At 41.0% G+C, this 18,377-nt stretch overlaps 2 protein-coding genes and 5 non-coding genes across 7 annotated transcripts; 5 read left to right on the top strand and 2 right to left on the bottom strand.

The window, feature by feature from the left end:
* Positions 1-934: 934 nt before the first annotated feature.
* Positions 935-11,746, top strand: LOC140543347 (inter-alpha-trypsin inhibitor heavy chain H3-like). Its single transcript, XM_072666450.1, has 19 exons — positions 935-1,347; positions 1,450-1,554; positions 2,107-2,269; positions 2,354-2,464; positions 2,707-2,835; positions 2,921-3,037; positions 3,837-4,005; positions 4,782-4,907; positions 5,763-5,944; positions 6,118-6,300; positions 7,191-7,330; positions 7,976-8,136; positions 8,577-8,597; positions 8,699-8,752; positions 8,828-8,941; positions 9,014-9,215; positions 10,127-10,299; positions 10,455-10,566; positions 11,409-11,746. The coding sequence occupies exons 1-19, from the start codon at positions 1,004-1,006 to the stop codon at positions 11,545-11,547; spliced, it is 2,745 nt and encodes a 914-aa protein (XP_072522551.1). The 5' UTR covers positions 935-1,003; the 3' UTR covers positions 11,548-11,746.
* A 1,101-nt stretch (positions 11,747-12,847) lies between these two features.
* mustn1b (musculoskeletal, embryonic nuclear protein 1b) lies at positions 12,848-14,228 on the bottom strand. The gene is made up of 3 exons (XM_072666532.1): positions 14,220-14,228; positions 13,869-13,992; positions 12,848-13,012 (listed from the first exon to the last, which is right to left on the bottom strand). Exons 1-3 carry the CDS (start codon positions 14,226-14,228, stop codon positions 12,906-12,908), a joined length of 240 nt encoding a protein of 79 aa, XP_072522633.1. The 3' UTR covers positions 12,848-12,905.
* Positions 14,229-15,292: 1,064 nt separating this feature from the next.
* trnae-cuc (transfer RNA glutamic acid (anticodon CUC)) lies at positions 15,293-15,364 on the top strand. The gene has a single exon. It is a non-coding gene; the product is annotated as a tRNA-Glu (tRNA).
* Positions 15,365-15,641: 277 nt separating this feature from the next.
* On the top strand, positions 15,642-15,713 carry trnae-cuc (transfer RNA glutamic acid (anticodon CUC)). The gene has a single exon. It is a non-coding gene; the product is annotated as a tRNA-Glu (tRNA).
* A 351-nt stretch (positions 15,714-16,064) lies between these two features.
* Positions 16,065-16,136, bottom strand: trnae-cuc (transfer RNA glutamic acid (anticodon CUC)). The gene has a single exon. It is a non-coding gene; the product is annotated as a tRNA-Glu (tRNA).
* A 947-nt stretch (positions 16,137-17,083) lies between these two features.
* On the top strand, positions 17,084-17,155 carry trnae-cuc (transfer RNA glutamic acid (anticodon CUC)). The gene has a single exon. It is a non-coding gene; the product is annotated as a tRNA-Glu (tRNA).
* Positions 17,156-18,221: 1,066 nt separating this feature from the next.
* trnae-cuc (transfer RNA glutamic acid (anticodon CUC)) lies at positions 18,222-18,293 on the top strand. The gene has a single exon. It is a non-coding gene; the product is annotated as a tRNA-Glu (tRNA).
* The last annotated feature ends 84 nt before the right edge of the window (positions 18,294-18,377 follow it).

Here is an 18,377-nt window from a genome sequence, read left to right as displayed (position 1 = left end):
TTATTTTTGACAGTAAAATTGACTAATGAATTTTTAAATAGAATCCTAAGCGAAGTCTTTATAGGTTAACATTGGCTAATTTTACTACTAATACACAAATTTACCAACAAAAGTGTTTATATTTTATTGTGCAAAACAGAACTTAACAATAAACAAAAAACTTTAGTTTTACCTTCAGTTTCTCAACATTATTGTAGTGTGTTCAGAAAGTGCTTAGCACCCCGTAAGTAAGTCTGCCTCACCTCGCTGGCAAAGATTTACTTGAAATTACTATAAATACAAAGGCCTTCAAGATTTTGTGTGTTAGCCTACTGTCACTAGCAACACCATACTAAGCATTTGAGCTGTTTGTGATGCGTCTGAACTATGCAGCGCCAAATTTTTTTTCTGCACTTTTGTTGTATAGCAATATCACCGCCCAGCACTAATTATGGCACGTATTTTAAATTGTACAACAAATGCAAATGGTAAGTTTTATTCCTTTCTCATTTTGTCTTATCACAGAAACGAAGTGTAAGCAGCACTGAGGTAAGAAGTGTACAATTGCAAAATGTTTGTGCAAAGTTTGTGCTTAGTTATTTGATTAATTGATTTTGTGAAGTTCACATCTGCAAGCTTCATCAGCTTTGGTGAACAGTAAACAAGACCTTGTCCTCCACCCACATTGGCAACTGGTATGTTTAGAGTTCACAACCACAGAAAGCACACAAAACTGTACAGTTTTATACCAATGGTTTGACATCCTGGTTAAATTACACGTTTTGTTATTTGAATGACAACTCAAACACGTAATTTCTTTGCACATTTTAGACCATAAATTATATTTATTTGCTGAATTAAATGTGTTGTAGAAATAACTTTTGCACATGCCACATTTTTGTTTTATTTTTTTTCAAATATGTTAAATTGAGCAAATAAACAGTACATGTAAACTAAAAAGCACAAAAGTGTGTTCTCTGTAGCGGGTGGGTACTTATTTAGAACTATTATTACCTATCTTCAAATGTGTAAACTGACCAAGTGTGCCCAAACCTTTGCGTACGACTGCATTTCTTCAGTGAATGTTGTTTGTCTTGTCCATTCATACAATACCAAAATAAATCCCCCATACATGAAAATATCCCTGATCAGTTTTAGTGATTCTGGTTCAGATTCAGCAATGCTTTCAAGTCTCATTCTCGTTCTCTCTCAGATAGAGGTCCAGAGTGTTAAGATTGACTGCAAGGTGGCGTCTCGTTTCGCCCACACTGTCATGACCTCCACAGCTCTGAACAAGGCCAACGTCTCACAGGAAGTGTTCTTTGAGGTGGAGTTGCCCAAGACAGCCTTCATCACCAACTTCAGCATGTCCGTCATGTTCAGTACATGTTTTTACTGGCAAGCATAATCTGGAGTCATGTTTACTACTGAAGTCAGTCCATGTTTTTGTGTGTTTTGTCATAATTTCAGGGAGATTGAAGGTCAGACCTATGTGGGACAGGTTAAAGAAAAGGAGAAGGCCAAGAAGCAGTATGAGCAGGCTGTGTCCACTGGACAGACCGCTGGCCTGGTCAAGTAAGTGACAGTGAAGACAGCACACCTACTCCAAAATGTAGCCCTGACGACTGACTTTTCACATACTAATATATAATTTTGACAATATTGTCAATATCCAAGACATATATTTAGATATATATCATGATATCATGACACATATTTTTCATGATTCCTTTTTTACCAGGTAAATCTAATGTCTAAAAACAATAACACACTGGATTTCGTGGCTATAGATTAGCTGGTAGAGTTGAGCTGAAGGAGATAACACATCCCCCTCCAATGATCATGATTTATTACTTTACTTATTACTTAATTCATGCAGTCAGTCAACAACATCAGTAAATCATTATTGTTATCAGATTTTTGCTTCTTTAGTCAATATCTCACCTCATAAATACCAAATGTCAAAAAACATATTTGCTTCAAAATCTATCTCTACACAGCCATCCGATTTCAGTCTGAGTAACCAAAGACGTATTTGACCACCGACCTGGTGTAAACGGCTTCTACATCCCATTCATTTGATTTGTTGTGACAAGTTGCTCTGTATTATAAGCTCTTTCATTTCAGAGCCTCTGGTCGAAAGATGGAGAAGTTTTCAGTATCTGTGAACATCGCAGCCAACAGCAGCGTCACGTTCACACTGACATATGAGGAGCTCCTTCAGCGTCGCTTCGGCAAATACGAGATTATGATTAGGGTCAAACCCAAACAACTGGTCCAAGACTTTGAGGTGCACTAGGTCACTAACCTTTGTTCTGCTTTCTTTGCTATTCTTTTTGTCACACAAACTTAGTTAAACACCCTCAACCTACAGATTGTTGCTGATATCTATGAATCACAAGGCATTGCATTTCTGGACACCAATGCCACATTCATCACTAATGAACTGCTCCCCCTGGTGAAGAAAACTGTCACTGATAAAATGGTGAGTGGTTGTTTATGTAATGGAAGTCAATAGCATTACTGATTACTGAATAAAAAAATTCTGAATAAAATCTAGCAATTTCCTGCATATATAGCTTAAGCCTGCTTAAAAGAAGCATCAGTATGATGCTGCATTGTCAAGTGTATTGTCCTAAATAACTCCTCCTTTCAGGTTCTCAAAGCTTCTCAAAACAAGCCATGGGATCACCTAATAACTCCTCCTGACTCTTACCTCTTTTTCAGGCCCACATGTCCTTCTCTCCAACTCTGGACGAGCAGAGGAAATGTCTCGGTTGTGACGGTACATTGATAGACGGAGATTTCTTCATTAAGTATGATGTCAACCGTGCACAGGACTTTGGTGACATTCAGGTTCAGTATTGAATAGTGCCTTTTGGACATAGGTTTCTGTAAATATAATCTTTTGTAGTAATAATTTGCTTCCTCTGTTTTTCAGATTGTGAACGGGTACTTTGTACACTTCTTTGCTCCTGCTGATTTACCACGATTGCCAAAGAATGTCGTGTTTGTGATTGACACCAGTGGATCCATGAGTGGAAAAAAGATACAACAGGTATCCCCATCAGGGGCTATATTCTCCGTTTTTCTCAAATTAGAATTTGATTATTTTCCTTGGGGTTACCTAATCACGTCTGGTGTTATTCAGTAAAAATGACTCTTTAATTCATTTTACATGACTGTTTTTAACCTTTCATTCAAAAAGCAGTCTGTACTGTAACTCAATAAACTCCTTAAACTCCTTACTGCTAATGAACAAAGCTACAATCATGTAGGTTGGATAGATGGATATACACTATATGTCCAACAATTTGTGGACACTCCTTCTAATAAATGCATTCATCTACTTTAAGTCCTGGCCATTGCTGACACAGATGTGCAAAACATGAACCTATTGGCATCATGACTAATGTAAGCTGTGAGCTAGAGGCATTATAAAGTCCCCCAGCATTGAGCTGTGGAGCAGTGGAACTGCTGTGTTCTCTGAATGATGGTTGATGCTCTAACCAATACTTTTGGGATGAGGCGGGGTGGTGATCATCCAACATCCTGACCTCACTAATGCCTTTGTTGCTGTATGCAGTCAAATCCTCACAGCAATGCTCAGACCAAAATCTAGTAGAAAGCCTTTTCACCTGGACAGTAGAGACAGTTACTCCAACTAAAGCAGGATGAACTTCTTTTTTAATGCCATTGATTTCAGAAGAAGCAATGAATGAGCAGGTGTCCCAATACATTTGTCCATATAGTGTATGTAAATTACACAAAAACAAATTCAAAACAAGATACTCCTTTAAGTGAAGTATTGCGATGTCTATCACAAGCAGGGTGTCCACCTTGGCCTTTTTTGACAGACTCGAGAGGCACTACTAACCATTCTTAGCGACTTGGATGAAGAAGACCATTTTGGACTGGTGATTTTTCAAAGTAACGTTAATACATGGAGACCATCACTGAGCAAAGCTACACATGAAAATGTGACTGCAGCAAAGGCTTTTGTTGAAACCATAATTTCAGGAGGAGGTAAGTATCTTCACAAATGCTTTGTTTGTTTTACATACAGTAGTCTCTCCGACTACAAGTATCTCTCTGGACAAGTGGGAACAGAGGACCCTGCTACAGAGCATTAGGCCTTTAAATTTGCACATGACATAAATGTTTATGCCATCAAACATTGTAAACTCTGTCATGACAGTAAGAGTAACATGACACTGTTGATTTGCTGCACATTAGGGCTGCATAATATGGGGAAAATCTGACAATGCAATATTTATTTTCTATGATATTTTCTGCGATATTAAAAAAAATACAGATGTTTTCACCAGATGTCACTAGAAGTCAATATCCAACAGACATATAAAAAAAAAAATAATATTAAAGTGTATAGTCTGCTTTTGTTGGAGTAAGCTTTCTACTAGATTTTGGATGAGCATTGCTGTGAGGATTTGATTGCATTCAGCGTTAGATGCATTAGTGAGGTCAGGATGTTGGGCGATTACCACCCCACCTCATCCCAAACCCCCAAACGTATCTCCAGAAGTACTGGATGAAGCCCCAACCATCAGTAGAATCCAGTATCCAGTAGAAAAAACTGTAGAATGACGTGTCTAATTAGACATAGCTCCTGACTATTGCTCATGAACACATTATGCTAGCAATGCTGAAACTATAAATTGTGCAGCCCTAACACATTACTGTCACCAACATGTGTTACACTGACATAATGATGTCCATTGTCCTGCTCAAAAGTCTTTTTTAAAAAGGAATTATTTGACTGAGTCATTTTCTGTCCTCATTAGGGACTAATATCAATCAAGCTGTTTTGAGTGGTGTGGATATCCTAACAGCAGCCAAGAAAAACAACATCGTCCCAGACAAGAGTGCCTCCATGGTCATCCTGCTGACAGATGGAGATCCTACCTCTGGTATTTCTTGCTAGGATAACAACAATATTGACTATAAAAACAACAAATAACTAAAACCTGTCACACTATACAGTCTATTTAGGTGGCATAGCAGGAAAAACTTCTTTCTAATGAGGTTCTAAATGACATTACTACATTTTTCAGTCTGTAAAGAGATATTGCACTGCGTTGACCTGAACAAAGCAAATCAACACCTCCCGTTTGACAGCAAAAAGACCTTCAGAAGATTTATCAGACTCTGGAGTGGTGGTGCACTGTTCTACTGTATTGCAACACCTGTGCAATGATACACAAATTCGCGCCACCATTTGAGCTGTCTTTGGAAAAAAAAACATGTTGGGTGAGGTCGGGACGAAAGACAGAAGTTAGATTAGATTTTTTAGGTTTTTAGAAGAACAAGGTTCCTTAAAGGTTCCTGAAAGCACTTAAAGAGGTTCCTCCACAGTTTCAAACTGTGTATAAGTTTTCAAACTTATACTTTTGACAGCGTAGACCAAGCCCACAGTCGGGTCGAGAAAATCAAACATTTGATATACTCCGAGGTGCAGAATTTAATGAGAAGAACAACTGTTAAGCAAGGGGATGGATTGATCATGCTTCAGAGTTGTGTTGCAGCCAGTGCAAGATAAAAAGCCGATGACTTCTGCAGCAGGATATTGATTCTAAACACAATTCAGAGTCCCCTGTGGTTACCTACAGAGGTGCAAGCTGTCATTGTCCGATAAGACAACCACAAAACAGCGGCAACTGCCCCTTTGATCTTACTATGGGCCCTAATGGTCACCTACTGTCACCTACTGTATATTGTAAATTGTGTCAGTTATTATTAAAGAACCCTGCGTTCATCTTTGTTAGGTGTGACAGATCAACCTACAATCCAAAGCAATGTCCAGAATGCCATTGGTGGAAACATGAGCCTATTCTCCTTGGGTTTCGGCTACGATGTGGACTATAATTTTCTGGATGTGCTGGCCAAGCAGAATAACGGTCTGGCTCGCAGGATCTATGAGGCATCAGATGTTGTTCTTCAGCTGCAGGTAGAACCCAAAAACTGTGCAGTTAAAGGACTAACTTTAGTTTATTGTAACAGTATTCTGTCTGTTAGACAGAATGTTTGCAGAATCCTTTAATTTTAACTGTGTTTAATTGTGTAATGGATCACGTTAGAAGTGCAGAGTCTTAATGCTGCTAATCCATTTTTTATTTGAAGGGATTCTATGATGAGGTGGCAAGCCCTCTCTTATCAGACGTGCATTTTAAATACCCTGACAACACAGTCAGTTCTCTGACCGGCAGCTACTTCAAGCAACTCTTCAATGGCTCTGAGATTGTGGTCGCAGGCCGGCTGAACGACATAGAGACCAACTTCCTAGTTGAAGTTTCTGCTCAGGGGGTGAGACTACTCTCTTAAAAATAGGTTTCCTTGTTTTGCTTTAACAGAAATGCTCACTTTTATGGCATCACTCCAAAGAAGCCTATCTGGTTTTATTTTAAAGGTTGACCTACAGATTGTATAGTATAACCTATGCACAAATTGAATCATGCTGTACAAAATTGGTTTTAATGCATCTTATTGTAAAGAAAAAAATATTTTAACCCCATAAAAAGCCAATGGACCGGCCAAAACTGCAAACTTCTAATACCAAAGAATAGCCCCACCAGTTTGTACAGAAAGACCCTGTAGTAACTGAATAATACACCCTAGTGCAGATGTGCTGCGTTAAGGGGTTAATTGTCTTAACATTCAAATAGTCTGAATTTATTTTAAGGAACACAAATTAGGGGTGTATCAGTCTTTATTCTTCTTTATTCTTTTCACTTATTTCATCTCTAATAAGTAACGAGTAGAACTTCACTTTAGAATATGGAACTCTTTTGATGTGTGTTTATTATTATTATTTTTTAACTCTTAATAACTCAGTAAACTCACATAGAGCAATAAGCATGGCACTGTTTAGAACCCACATTTATTTAAACTAATAATATGTAAATTCAGGTAATAATTCAGGATGGTAACACAGTGATTAGTTTGTATTGTAATTATTAGTCATTTTTATGTTACAGAATAAAAGTCATAATGAATAAAACAATGAATTGTAAATAAATATTTTGTCTAGTGTCTAATTCAGGCTTAATAAATCCCTAATTTGTTTTCCATAAAATAAAGTGTTACCACAATAATTGTTAACTTACCATTTGATGTTTAATGAACTTGAAATAATTAAATGACAAAGTTAAAATAATAATTTTAAAAGAGTATCTGTATCTGTTTTTTCACTCCAGTTAGAGAATGACTTTGTGGTGAAAGGTCAGGCCACTGCTCAGGAGATGAGCCCCATTTTCCCTGATAAAGAGTACATTTTTGGGGACTTTGCAGAGCGTCTCTGGGCATATTTGACCATCCAGCAACTCTTGGATAAAAAGTAAGTATGACAGTGGCCTGATTTCATCTGAACAACACCATCAACTGCATTCTGGGGAATGAGTTGATGAATGAGATCATTGAGGAACTTTTAGAGGTTCTTCAGTTTGAACCTCTAAAAGTGCTTTTAAGTAACCTTCACAGAACCAATTTCTTCTAAAAATCTTTTCTTGAAGGTTTCTCAAAGCACATACTTTTAACAGTATACTACTAATGACATCAATAGAAATAACTTGTGTACAGATGTCAAATGAATTCTTTCTCTGTTCCACTTCCAAAACCATTCATGTTAAAGCCAGCTTTTACATTTACATTTATGGCATTTAGCTGACGCTCTTATCCAAAATGACTTACAAGGTTACACGTATTACAGAGGTGGGCCAACGTAGTGTTAGGAGTCTTGACCAAGGACTCTTATTGGTGTAGCGCAGCAAAGCCACCCGGACCGGGAATCGAACCCCAGTCATGGTAAGGTAGCTCACTGGCAGGTAGTGGTGTTATCTGTTGCGCCACACCAATTTGCAGTCTCTACCAGTTAGCTAGCTGCTTAGTGTAGATCACATACTTCTTGTCATTAATAGGCTCTTACTCCTATGTTAAAAATAAGACTCACAACCAAACATGATTAGTGCCTGTTTACTCACAGAGACAAAGGTACACCTGAGGAGAAGGTGAACGCCACGGCTAAAGCTCTGGATCTCTCACTGAAGTATAACTTTGTCACTCCACTCACCTCCATGGTGGTCACTAAGCCACAAAATGATGAAAAGCCAGAGGATGCGGTCATTGCTGACAAATTAACTGAAGGTATGAATAAAATACAGATTTGCCTAAGTTCTTACCTGCTAATCTATCTAGTCTTCGAGAGACAAAAAGCTCTAATGAGAGAGAGTACTGGATGGAGCACCAACCATTATTCCAGTAAACACAGTTCCACTGCTCCACAGCTCAATGCTGGGGGCTTTATACCTCTCTAGCCCATGTCTTGCATTAGGCAGCATGGTGCCAATATGTTCATGTTTATCTGCTCTAGGGAAGCCCATTGTATTGGCAGTACTTCTCTACAGGGACTAGACAAACTGTGTGTATGCATCTGTGTCAGCAATAGGTGCAATTTAAAGTAGCTGAATGCATTGATTAGGAGGGATGTCCACAAACATTGGACGTATAATGTAGGTGACCTAATGATCAACTTTTTGGTTTGGTAGTTCTGTGCAACTAACAGTATGTCTTGGATTGATTTGCAGCTCAGCGTACAGACACTTCAAGTAAGAACTCTCCTAACTACAACACATTTGATAAATTGTGTTCTTTAGAGTCGTCCCTGTTGTATGGCAAACAATGATTTTTGTTCACTATGTGGTTCTAGGTCATATTCCGACACGGGCCAGCTATCATTATGCTTCTTCACCTGTCAATTGGGGTAAACATATTTATAACATTTTCTGCATAATAATCAAATATCCAAACATAAGGTAACCCAACACTTTCATTGCAGTGGATGGAGATCCTCACTTCATCATTGAGTTTCCAGAACAAAATGATGCTCTGTGCTTTAACATCGATGACAACCCAGGGACCATCTTCAACCTGGTCAAAGACCCTTTGACAGGTGAGTGTATGGTGCCATTTGCAAATATTGGAAAATAGGGGCATTGTTTTTACAGAGACTTCTTTTCTTTAGGTACCATGGTAAATGGTCAGACCATTGGGGACAAGAAGGTACAACCTGGAAGTAAGAGAAATACGTACTTTGGTCTCTTTGGGATCCTTCAGATGAAGCTTGGCGTCAGACTAATGGTATCTACACAGGAGATCTTGGTTTCTGAACATGGCAAACAGACAAAACTCTTCTGGTCTGACAATACTTCCATCAAAGGTCTCAAGTAAGTAGACACCCCTTCTAACGAATGCATTCAGCTAGTTGTGCCCATTTCTGACACAGATGTGCAGATGCACACACACAGCTTGTCTAGTTCCTGTAGAGACGTGTTGCCAATAGAACTATACATAATAATGCTGTTTGCACCATACATAATACCAGGTGTGGGCTATAGGGGTATAAAGCCCCCCGAGCATTGAGCTGTGGAGAAGTGGAACTGTGTTCCCTGAAATAAAAGTTGGTGCTCCATCCAGAACGTTTGGGATGAGGTGAGAAGTTGAAATATCTAGTAGAAACTATGAATTAGCAGATGTCCCAATACTTTTGTTCATATAGTGTAATTTAGATATACTTTACACCAGAAATAGACAACAAAGCAGAATCAAGCTTTTTAAGTCCTACTTGCACACCTATCAAAAGTACCAAACCATGGTGTCATTAAGGCATTTCTCACAATTTGGAGATCAGAACTGACAAAATCTAGAGATCGAAGCAACCTAAGCCCATGGGTTTGGAGTACCTTCCCCCTGGAGGAAAACCAAAGCCGTGTTAAGTATGAGCTACACCAGCTGAGAGCTACAGGAAGGGCTCAGAAAGTCAGAAAGAGTAATCCCCTCATGGACAGCTCAGAAGATCTGACCACTTGAGATCCTTGGAGTATTTTAGAGAACCAGGCCGACCTGCTAGCTTTCGGAGCTCTTGAGATCCAGACTCCATCTTTCTTATGCACTTAGGAGATAACCGAGTATTGCGTCACCAAGAGGGCAAGGGGAGAACAGTCCCCTTGAACTCTGGGGATTCTTGTTCATTGGTGGATGTTTGACCTAGATTGAGTCAGATGCTTCCAACAGAAACCTACAGAATTTATGAATTAACCAGACAAGTCATTTAATCTTCACTTTCCCTTTCCTCCAGCGTGGACCTTAAAGTAACTAAAGATCGCAGTCTAACCGTGAGCCTAAAGAACTCTGTGAAGTTTGTTATCATGCTGCACAAAGTGTGGAAGAAGCACCCCTACCACCAGGACTACCTAGGCTTCTACACCCTGGACAGCCACCTTTTTTCACAAAAAGTCCATGGCCTGCTTGGTAAGACTGTTAAAAAAAGGATGGGCAGATATTTGCATTTTGTGATGACATGCACATAGTCTCCATACAACAAAAACATTGGAGCCAATCAATGATTAGTAACACTGTCTAATTGAAATGCTTTAAGTCTTATTGTGGTCAACCTCACTCTATAGGGCAATTCTATAAGGGTGTGCAGTTTGAGGTGAGTGAGCTCTTTCCTGGGGAGGATGCAGACAAACCTGATGCCATTATGTTCGTGAAAGGACACAGGCTTGTTGTCACAAGGTAAATGCAAACCACTAAAAACCTAAACTGATGCAAATTATTCAACCCCTATTCAGCTCATTTAAAACCCTGCAGCTGTTTGCAATAAACCAGCCAAACAAGACCAATTTAAACATCTCAACACAACTAATAGAACAAGTAGTTTCTCCAGATTTAATTTTTCTGCAGTCTCAGAGTTAGTGACAAGTGTCTTCAGTATTAGTAGAGCACCCTTTTACTCAGACACCAGCTTCTGGCAGTGTTCCTGAGGAATCCTAGCCCTTTTATCGTGGGCAATGGCCTCCAGTTCACTAATAGTCTTGGGTTTGCTGCTGCAACCACCTTCCTCAAATCCCACCAAAGATTTTCTATGGAGTTCAAGTCAGGCGACTGTGATGGCCACTCCAGAACCATCCAGGACGTCTTCTAAAACCAAGCTGTGGTGGGCTTTGAGGTATGCTTGGGATCATTGTCCTGTTGGAAGGTCCAATGATGTCCAAGCTTCAAAATCCTCACGGAGGGCAGGATGTTCCTGATACTTGATTAAATCCATCCTGGTTTCCAGTGCCAGGGGAAGCCATCTCCATTACAAACATGGTTCTTTATGGAGGGAAAAGTGGTTCTCCTATGGCGTCACTCAAAGAACCTTTTGTAGCACCTTTATGTTTTAGAGTGTAGCAATACTGGGCACCTTTACCTTATTTGAGGTGCAGACTGTAATCCCCTAACTGTAGATCCATTTGATTGACACTAACAGTGCAGGTGTCCGTGTCCCTTAAAAATTATCAACTTTTTTACCCATTTACATTTATAATAGACTGTTATTGATGCTAACTCTGTATCTGATTACTCTGTGTTAAAAGGGGCTGGCAAAGAGACTTCAGAAAGGATGTGAAGAATGGAGAAAATGTGCCCTGCTGGTTCATCCATAATAATGGAACTGGGCTTATCGATGGAGAGCACACAGACTACATCGTCTCTGGCCTCTTTAAAACCAATTAAGACCAAATGTTTAATTCAGAAGAATACACCTGACACGAATTCACATCATAGCATAATGTATATGATGAGTATGATATAGGTATACACTCATCAGTAACCACCCGCCTAATATTGAGTAGCTCCCTCTTGTGCCACCACAACATATCTGACCATTCAAGGCATAGACTCCACATGACCTATCACTCTACATAGGGAGCAGTGTGTAATTTGGAATTAAACTTCTGTGATTTCTTCTTCCTTTTTCGTGGTGTTTTTATGTCTCTCTATATGCGGTACAAGAGAACCTGTAGAGAGGAGAATTACCACTTAAAAATATCTTCTGGGTTTGTCCGACACTGGAGGGCGCTTCAGAGCGAGTCTAAAATGAATGAGTCACTATGGAGCTTTTGAGCAAAATCATAGATTCTTTTTGACACTGAAAAAGCAGATTTTTAAAAACTCCACCTACTCAGCACTCAGCAGCAGTAATGCTAGCGTCTTTAGTCATTTTCTGTACATAAATGAAACTTTTAAATATATAATTAAAGGAAGCTCCTGGACATGGGAATACACACAATTTTAACTTTGAGTTTAGCTTTGAGTTTAAATCCATTCACAGGATTGTTACCGCTCATGGGCTCTCTCTAGTGTTTTGCAGTCCTTTTTGATACAGCAGGGAAATAGGAAGTGGCCAGGCTCCTCATATACCGGCCCTCCCCATACAGGGCTAGCATACTCATGCAAGTGCTTTCGTCTTTAAGTGGATGGAAATATTTTCAAAAACAGAGGGAGGGAAATCTCACATTTTTTAAATATCGAATACGTGTGGACAGAGCCTTAAATGCCCTGGACATCTGCTCCTATTCACCAACACTGTAAACAACTATGTACAATGGAGCACTAAACAACAAGCCACTTTGATTCTGAATCCATTGTTTTTTTAAGTATTGTAATACTTGAAAATTGAATACGATACTCCTTAATATTTACAAATTACTAATGCTGCTAACTGACAACTATGACCAACTGAAACACCTGAAACTATCAACGTCAACTTATCAACATCCAACTAAAAAAAGGTCTTGCAGTGTTTCACACTTTAAACATATTTTAATGTATAAAACATAAGACTAGAAACTGGCTCAAAAGGCCAGGCAAGTACATTTAATCTAAATAATATTAGTGAACATAAAATATAACATAAACATGTTGCTTAAGTTCAATCATTGTACACAGGGGCACAAATACAAAAACATAAAAGTAAAATGACCACAAATCACTGTTTAGGATGGTCTTCCTCCAGACCATCTCAGTTTGACCCCAGAAGGGTCATTCTTATTCAATGTGGTGTTCTTCTTGCTGATGCTCCTATGGTGTCCTCACTTCCCAAACACGCTTCCAGCTGCAGGTTTGGGTTTGTCCAGTGCCGTCTCTCCCCCGGAACGCACCCCACTAAACACGGACGGAGCCACTTTGCCCATACGCTCTAGAGAGAGGTACAGAGAAAGAGCACATTCCATCTAATTCCACTAACATCCAGCTGAGAAAGCCTCTCTAATACACTGAGTGTAAGATAAAAGGTTTAGGCCTCTGTGGAAATTAGAATGGCAAGCTAATTATCTGGGCAGTAAGTTCCTGTAGGTTTCCTCAGTAAAACAGTGATATTACAATAAATATGAATAACGTTTTACAGAAAGACGTGGGTATTATTAGAACATCTCCAAAGTTCTCCTCATGGAGTGTAGTATTATCTAGAGTTCTCCTCATAGCAACACCTGGTTTGGTGGAATTAAATGCATCCATGCAGTGCTGGCTGGTGTTTGTAGATATACACACACACACACACACACACGTGTATATATAAATATACACTATATGGACAAAAGTATTGGGACACCTGCTCATTCATTGTTTCTTCTGAAATTAATGGTATTAAAAGTTTATCCTACTTTTGTTGGAGTAACTGCCTCTACTGTCCTGGGAAGGTTTTCTACTACATTTTGGAGCATTGCTAAGATAATCTGACAAGAGCAGCGTTAGTGAGGTCAGGACGCTGGATGATCACCACCCCAGCGTATTCCCAACTCAAAATGTGCATTAGTAAATAATGAGCTGAAAATTGGGAACTAGCAGTGCTCAACATCTGAAGGCCAATAATACGGAAAGGAGAAAGTGTAAACAGGACACAGCCTATAAAAACAGACCAAAGGTCAAAAGAATGACCTCGGTCTACACTTTTTTAAACTGCTACCAATCAGTAATCAGGAATGCCTACAAATGTGTAACAGATAAACAGACACTGTGTTTCAATGCAAACCTGTGGGGAAAGAAGGCAGACTCACCACACTCCACCATGACCTCATACGTTTTACTCTTCACTTCTCCCTTCAGCCCCAGCTTACTGCGGGCTCCTTTCAGGTCCTCTTCCTTCACAGGAGGCCGCTTCTTTTTCCTCACCTCTCCAGGCTGAGAGAAGGAGACCAAGAGTGAGAAAAGGCCTCGAATGATTCTTCATTTAACACAATAAAGAAGCTTCCTGAAGGGTTCTCAGCCTAACTGCTCAGCTCTAAGAACTGGTACAGAACCATTATGTCCAGGTTCTTTAAATCAGGTTCTCATACTTGCACTTTATTTACAAAAATGGTTCTTTTGGGTACCGCAAGCGGTTCTTAATCCAAAGAGTAAGTTCATACCTGAGACATGTTGAGTGTACGTGTGGTCCTGACCAGAAGCTGACCGCTCTGACAGCTCATATCTGTCCTGCCCTTTATATAGCTGGCTATCTTACCCGGACTGATATCCTCTCTTGGGTCCTACAGCTCCCTTTCCGTTATCACAGTGTATAATTAGACATGAAGTCAGTGACAGTGCAGCTGAGGTGGGTGACCCCTCTCATTGGGAATGCCCACCATGAACAGCTGAAGGAAAAAAACATTAAATGTTGTCACTCGTCCTCTTCTCCGCTTACACCACCGTTCAGACGTCTCTTAGCTAATATTAACAGCTAGTAAAGAGACGGGACAGAGGAGGGCTGTGACGAAGCACGGCTGTACCACATGCTGCCATTTCACGATAAAACATGACCGAGTGCTCTATTTTTTGTGCAACAGGTTGGAAAATAAATTAATTACAAATAAGAAAATAGAGCCATGAATGAACCATTTCATATGTGTATAAAAACTGAAGCATCTCATTACACCAAGTTATAGCTAGCTAGTGTCTTATCACGTAACTTGCTGCTATGTCACGGTAATGAACTCCATCCAGTAACTGCACAGCCTGTCCTTCCTTCTCTAGCTCCTTACACAGGCCCAAAAATTCAACTCTGTCCGTGTGTTGTTTGTTATTGGTGTATTTTCAAACCTGAAACTGAACACAATCACACGCCTTATGACAGACATTAGCAAAAGGGGGCAATGACAGGGTCATCCACAGGGACTCTGACCAGTCCTGAAAGCATGGTGAGACCCAGCAGCTCGCACACACCAAACAAAATAACAAAGCTCTCCTCGGGGAGCATGAGTCAGCCTTTGTGAATGACTGGACCTCGTCGGTGTGTGAGTGTGTGTGTGAGTGTGTATATTTAGGGAGATGGTGTTGTACTGCGAACGGACCAACTGGCCGTGTAGCTTAGTTAAGAAAAATAATAGATCCACAAACAAATTCCTTAATGAAGAGGCTTCGACCTTCGAGTTATAGAAACTTAAGAAACTTGAGAACTGTTCTTATGTGCGAAATACCAACAGCAACGAGCCAGAGCGCAAGATCCCTGGTGGTCTAGTGGTTAGGATTCGGCGCTCTCACCGCCGCGGCCCGGGTTCGATTCCCGGTCAGGGAACAAGACTTTTAATTTTCTTAAAAAATAAAAACCAAATTGAAGGCATTTAGCTCAAAGATGTAGTAAATTCACTGCGTGCATATATATACATATATATACATATACATATATAAATCATTTCGTTTGGACGCATATAAACTACTCTAAGCTTATGTGCAGGTGTGTGTGTATTTGTGGTGCCACTTCAACCAGGTGATCAGAGCTATTCACTTTACCTGTAAGCTGTTTTATTTTATGAGTAAAGATTTCTACTATTACGGAGCGCGCGGCTGTCAGCTCCCTGGTGGTCTAGTGGTTAGGATTCGGCGCTCTCACCGCCGCGGCCCGGGTTCGATTCCCGGTCAGGGAACAAGACTTTTGCCCGATGTCAGTGAACTACATCTCCGGCCAGTTTCAGTGAACTCAGGCCCTACAAACCACATTCACACTTGACCAACAGCAAAGCAGCTCGCGTTCCTCCGCCCCTGGATGTTCTGCCATGTTTAATGTCGGGACAGGTTTTATAATTAGGGCTAAAAGCCTCAGCTTATAACCAGACAGTGCTGCAGCACAACACATCAAGCAAGATCTCTAGCTCTACCTATAACTTCCACATGATTGGTAGAAGCCACATCCTCATACTGACTGCAGTATTTTTCCAGTGGTTTGTGAACAGAGGTTTTCCAGCAGGTGGGAAGGAAAGCTTTTGGTAAAAGCCTCGTTCCCTGACCGGGAATCGAACCCGGGCCGCGGCGGTGAGAGCGCCGAATCCTAACCACTAGACCACCAGGGAGCTGAGAGGAGGCTCGAGGCAGGGCTATGTGGGTGCAAGTCCAGGTATGAAGACCCAGTTATCTACACATGCTGTCAGTTCTAGCACCTCTCAGTAAGTTCTTGTCCGAGGCTTCTCCGCCCATGATGTCGGGACAGGTTCCACTAAAGCAAATGATGGGAGATAAGAAGTCTAGGCATAACATTTAGTGACTGAGGAACAGATATTATGAGAAGGTTCTTTAAAGCTTTGAAAAGGTTCCTCACAGTCAAAAATCTCTTATGGTTGCTTAGAGAACCAAAAGAGTTCTTATACAGCATTTAATCACAATACACAATAAAACCCAGTCCTAATTCTTGAAATCATATGAAACCTTTGATCTGTAATGTGCATATGGACAGACAAATTCCCAAGTTAGACCTAGTTCCAGTCCAGACACCTGCATTTATGTTTAGAGTCAGTCATTCTTTCAAACCAGAAAACTGAACACAATCAAACACCTTATGACAGACCTTAGCAAAAGGGGGCAATGACAGGGTCACTCCCAAAAGCATGGTGAGACCCAGCAGCTCGCACACACCAAACAACATCTCCGCCCATGATGTCGGGACAGGTTCCACTAAAGCAAATGATGGGAGATGAGAAGTCTAGGCATAACATTTAGTGGCTGAGGAAGAGAGACTGTTGTTTTTCTCTCCAAACTTCACAACGAGGAAACTCCCAAAGCACCTCAGACCCAAGATCAGGATATTAAGATCTTTGGGGGCAGCATTTGCCACCCTAAAATGACACACCGACCCCTCTGCTTCAACCAACAGAGAACAAGAACTTTATGAGAGGTGCTGGAACTGACACAGCCATCACCAAAACCCGGGCTAAGTGCGAGCTGTTCCTTAGACTAGTCGATCAGTATGTGTAGATAACTGGGTCTACATACCTCAACTTGCACCCCCAGAGCCCCTCTCAGCTCCCTGGTGGTCTAGTGGTTAGGATTCGGCGCTCTCACCGCCGCGGCCCGGGTTCGATTCCCGGTCAGGGAACAAGACTTCTGCCCGATGTCAGTGAACTACATCTCCGGCCAGTTTCAGTGAACTCAGGCCCTACAAACCACATTCACACTTGACCAACAGCAAAGCAGCTCGCGGGAGCTGCTTTGGGAGCTGAGAGGAGGCTCGAGGCAGGGCTATGTGGGTGCAAGTCCAGGTATGAAGACCCAGTTATCTACACATGCTGTCAGTTCTAGCACCTCTCAGTAAGTTCTTGTCCGAGGCTTCTCCGCCCATGATGTCGGGACAGGTTCCACTAAAGCAAATGATGGGAGATAAGAAGTCTAGGCATAACATTTAGTGACTGAGGAACAGATATTATGAGAAGGTTCTTTAAAGCTTTGAAAAGGTTCCTCACAGTCAAAAATCTCTTATGGTTGCTTAGAGAACCAAAAGAGTTCTTATACAGCATTTAATCACAATACACAATAAAACCCAGTCCTAATTCTTGAAATCATATGAAACCTTTGATCTGTAATGTGCATATGGACAGACAAATTCCCAAGTTAGACCTAGTTCCAGTCCAGACACCTGCATTTATGTTTAGAGTCAGTCATTCTTTCAAACCAGAAAACTGAACACAATCAAACACCTTATGACAGACCTTAGCAAAAGGGGGCAATGACAGGGTCACTCCCAAAAGCATGGTGAGACCCAGCAGCTCGCACACACCAAACAACATCTCCGCCCATGATGTCGGGACAGGTTCCACTAAAGCAAATGATGGGAGATGAGAAGTCTAGGCATAACATTTAGTGGCTGAGGAAGAGAGACTGTTGTTTTTCTCTCCAAACTTCACAACGAGGAAACTCCCAAAGCACCTCAGACCCAAGATCAGGATATTAAGATCTTTGGGGGCAGCATTTGCCACCCTAAAATGACACACCGACCCCTCTGCTTCAACCAACAGAGAACAAGAACTTTATGAGAGGTGCTGGAACTGACACAGCCATCACCAAAACCCGGGCTAAGTGCGAGCTGTTCCTTAGACTAGTCGATCAGTATGTGTAGATAACTGGGTCTACATACCTCAACTTGCACCCCCAGAGCCCCTCTCAGCTCCCTGGTGGTCTAGTGGTTAGGATTCGGCGCTCTCACCGCCGCGGCCCGGGTTCGATTCCCGGTCAGGGAACAAGACTTTTGCCCGATGTCAGTGAACTACATCTCCGGCCAGTTTCAGTGAACTCAGGCCCTACAAACCACATTCACACTTGAC

The sequence above is a fragment of the Salminus brasiliensis genome, chromosome 21 (genome assembly GCF_030463535.1).
Source record: "Salminus brasiliensis chromosome 21, fSalBra1.hap2, whole genome shotgun sequence".
NCBI classification, from domain to species: domain Eukaryota; kingdom Metazoa; phylum Chordata; class Actinopteri; order Characiformes; family Bryconidae; genus Salminus; species Salminus brasiliensis.
The sequence above is the reverse complement of the archived record's forward strand: the minus strand, read 5'-3'. Positions and strand labels throughout refer to the sequence as shown.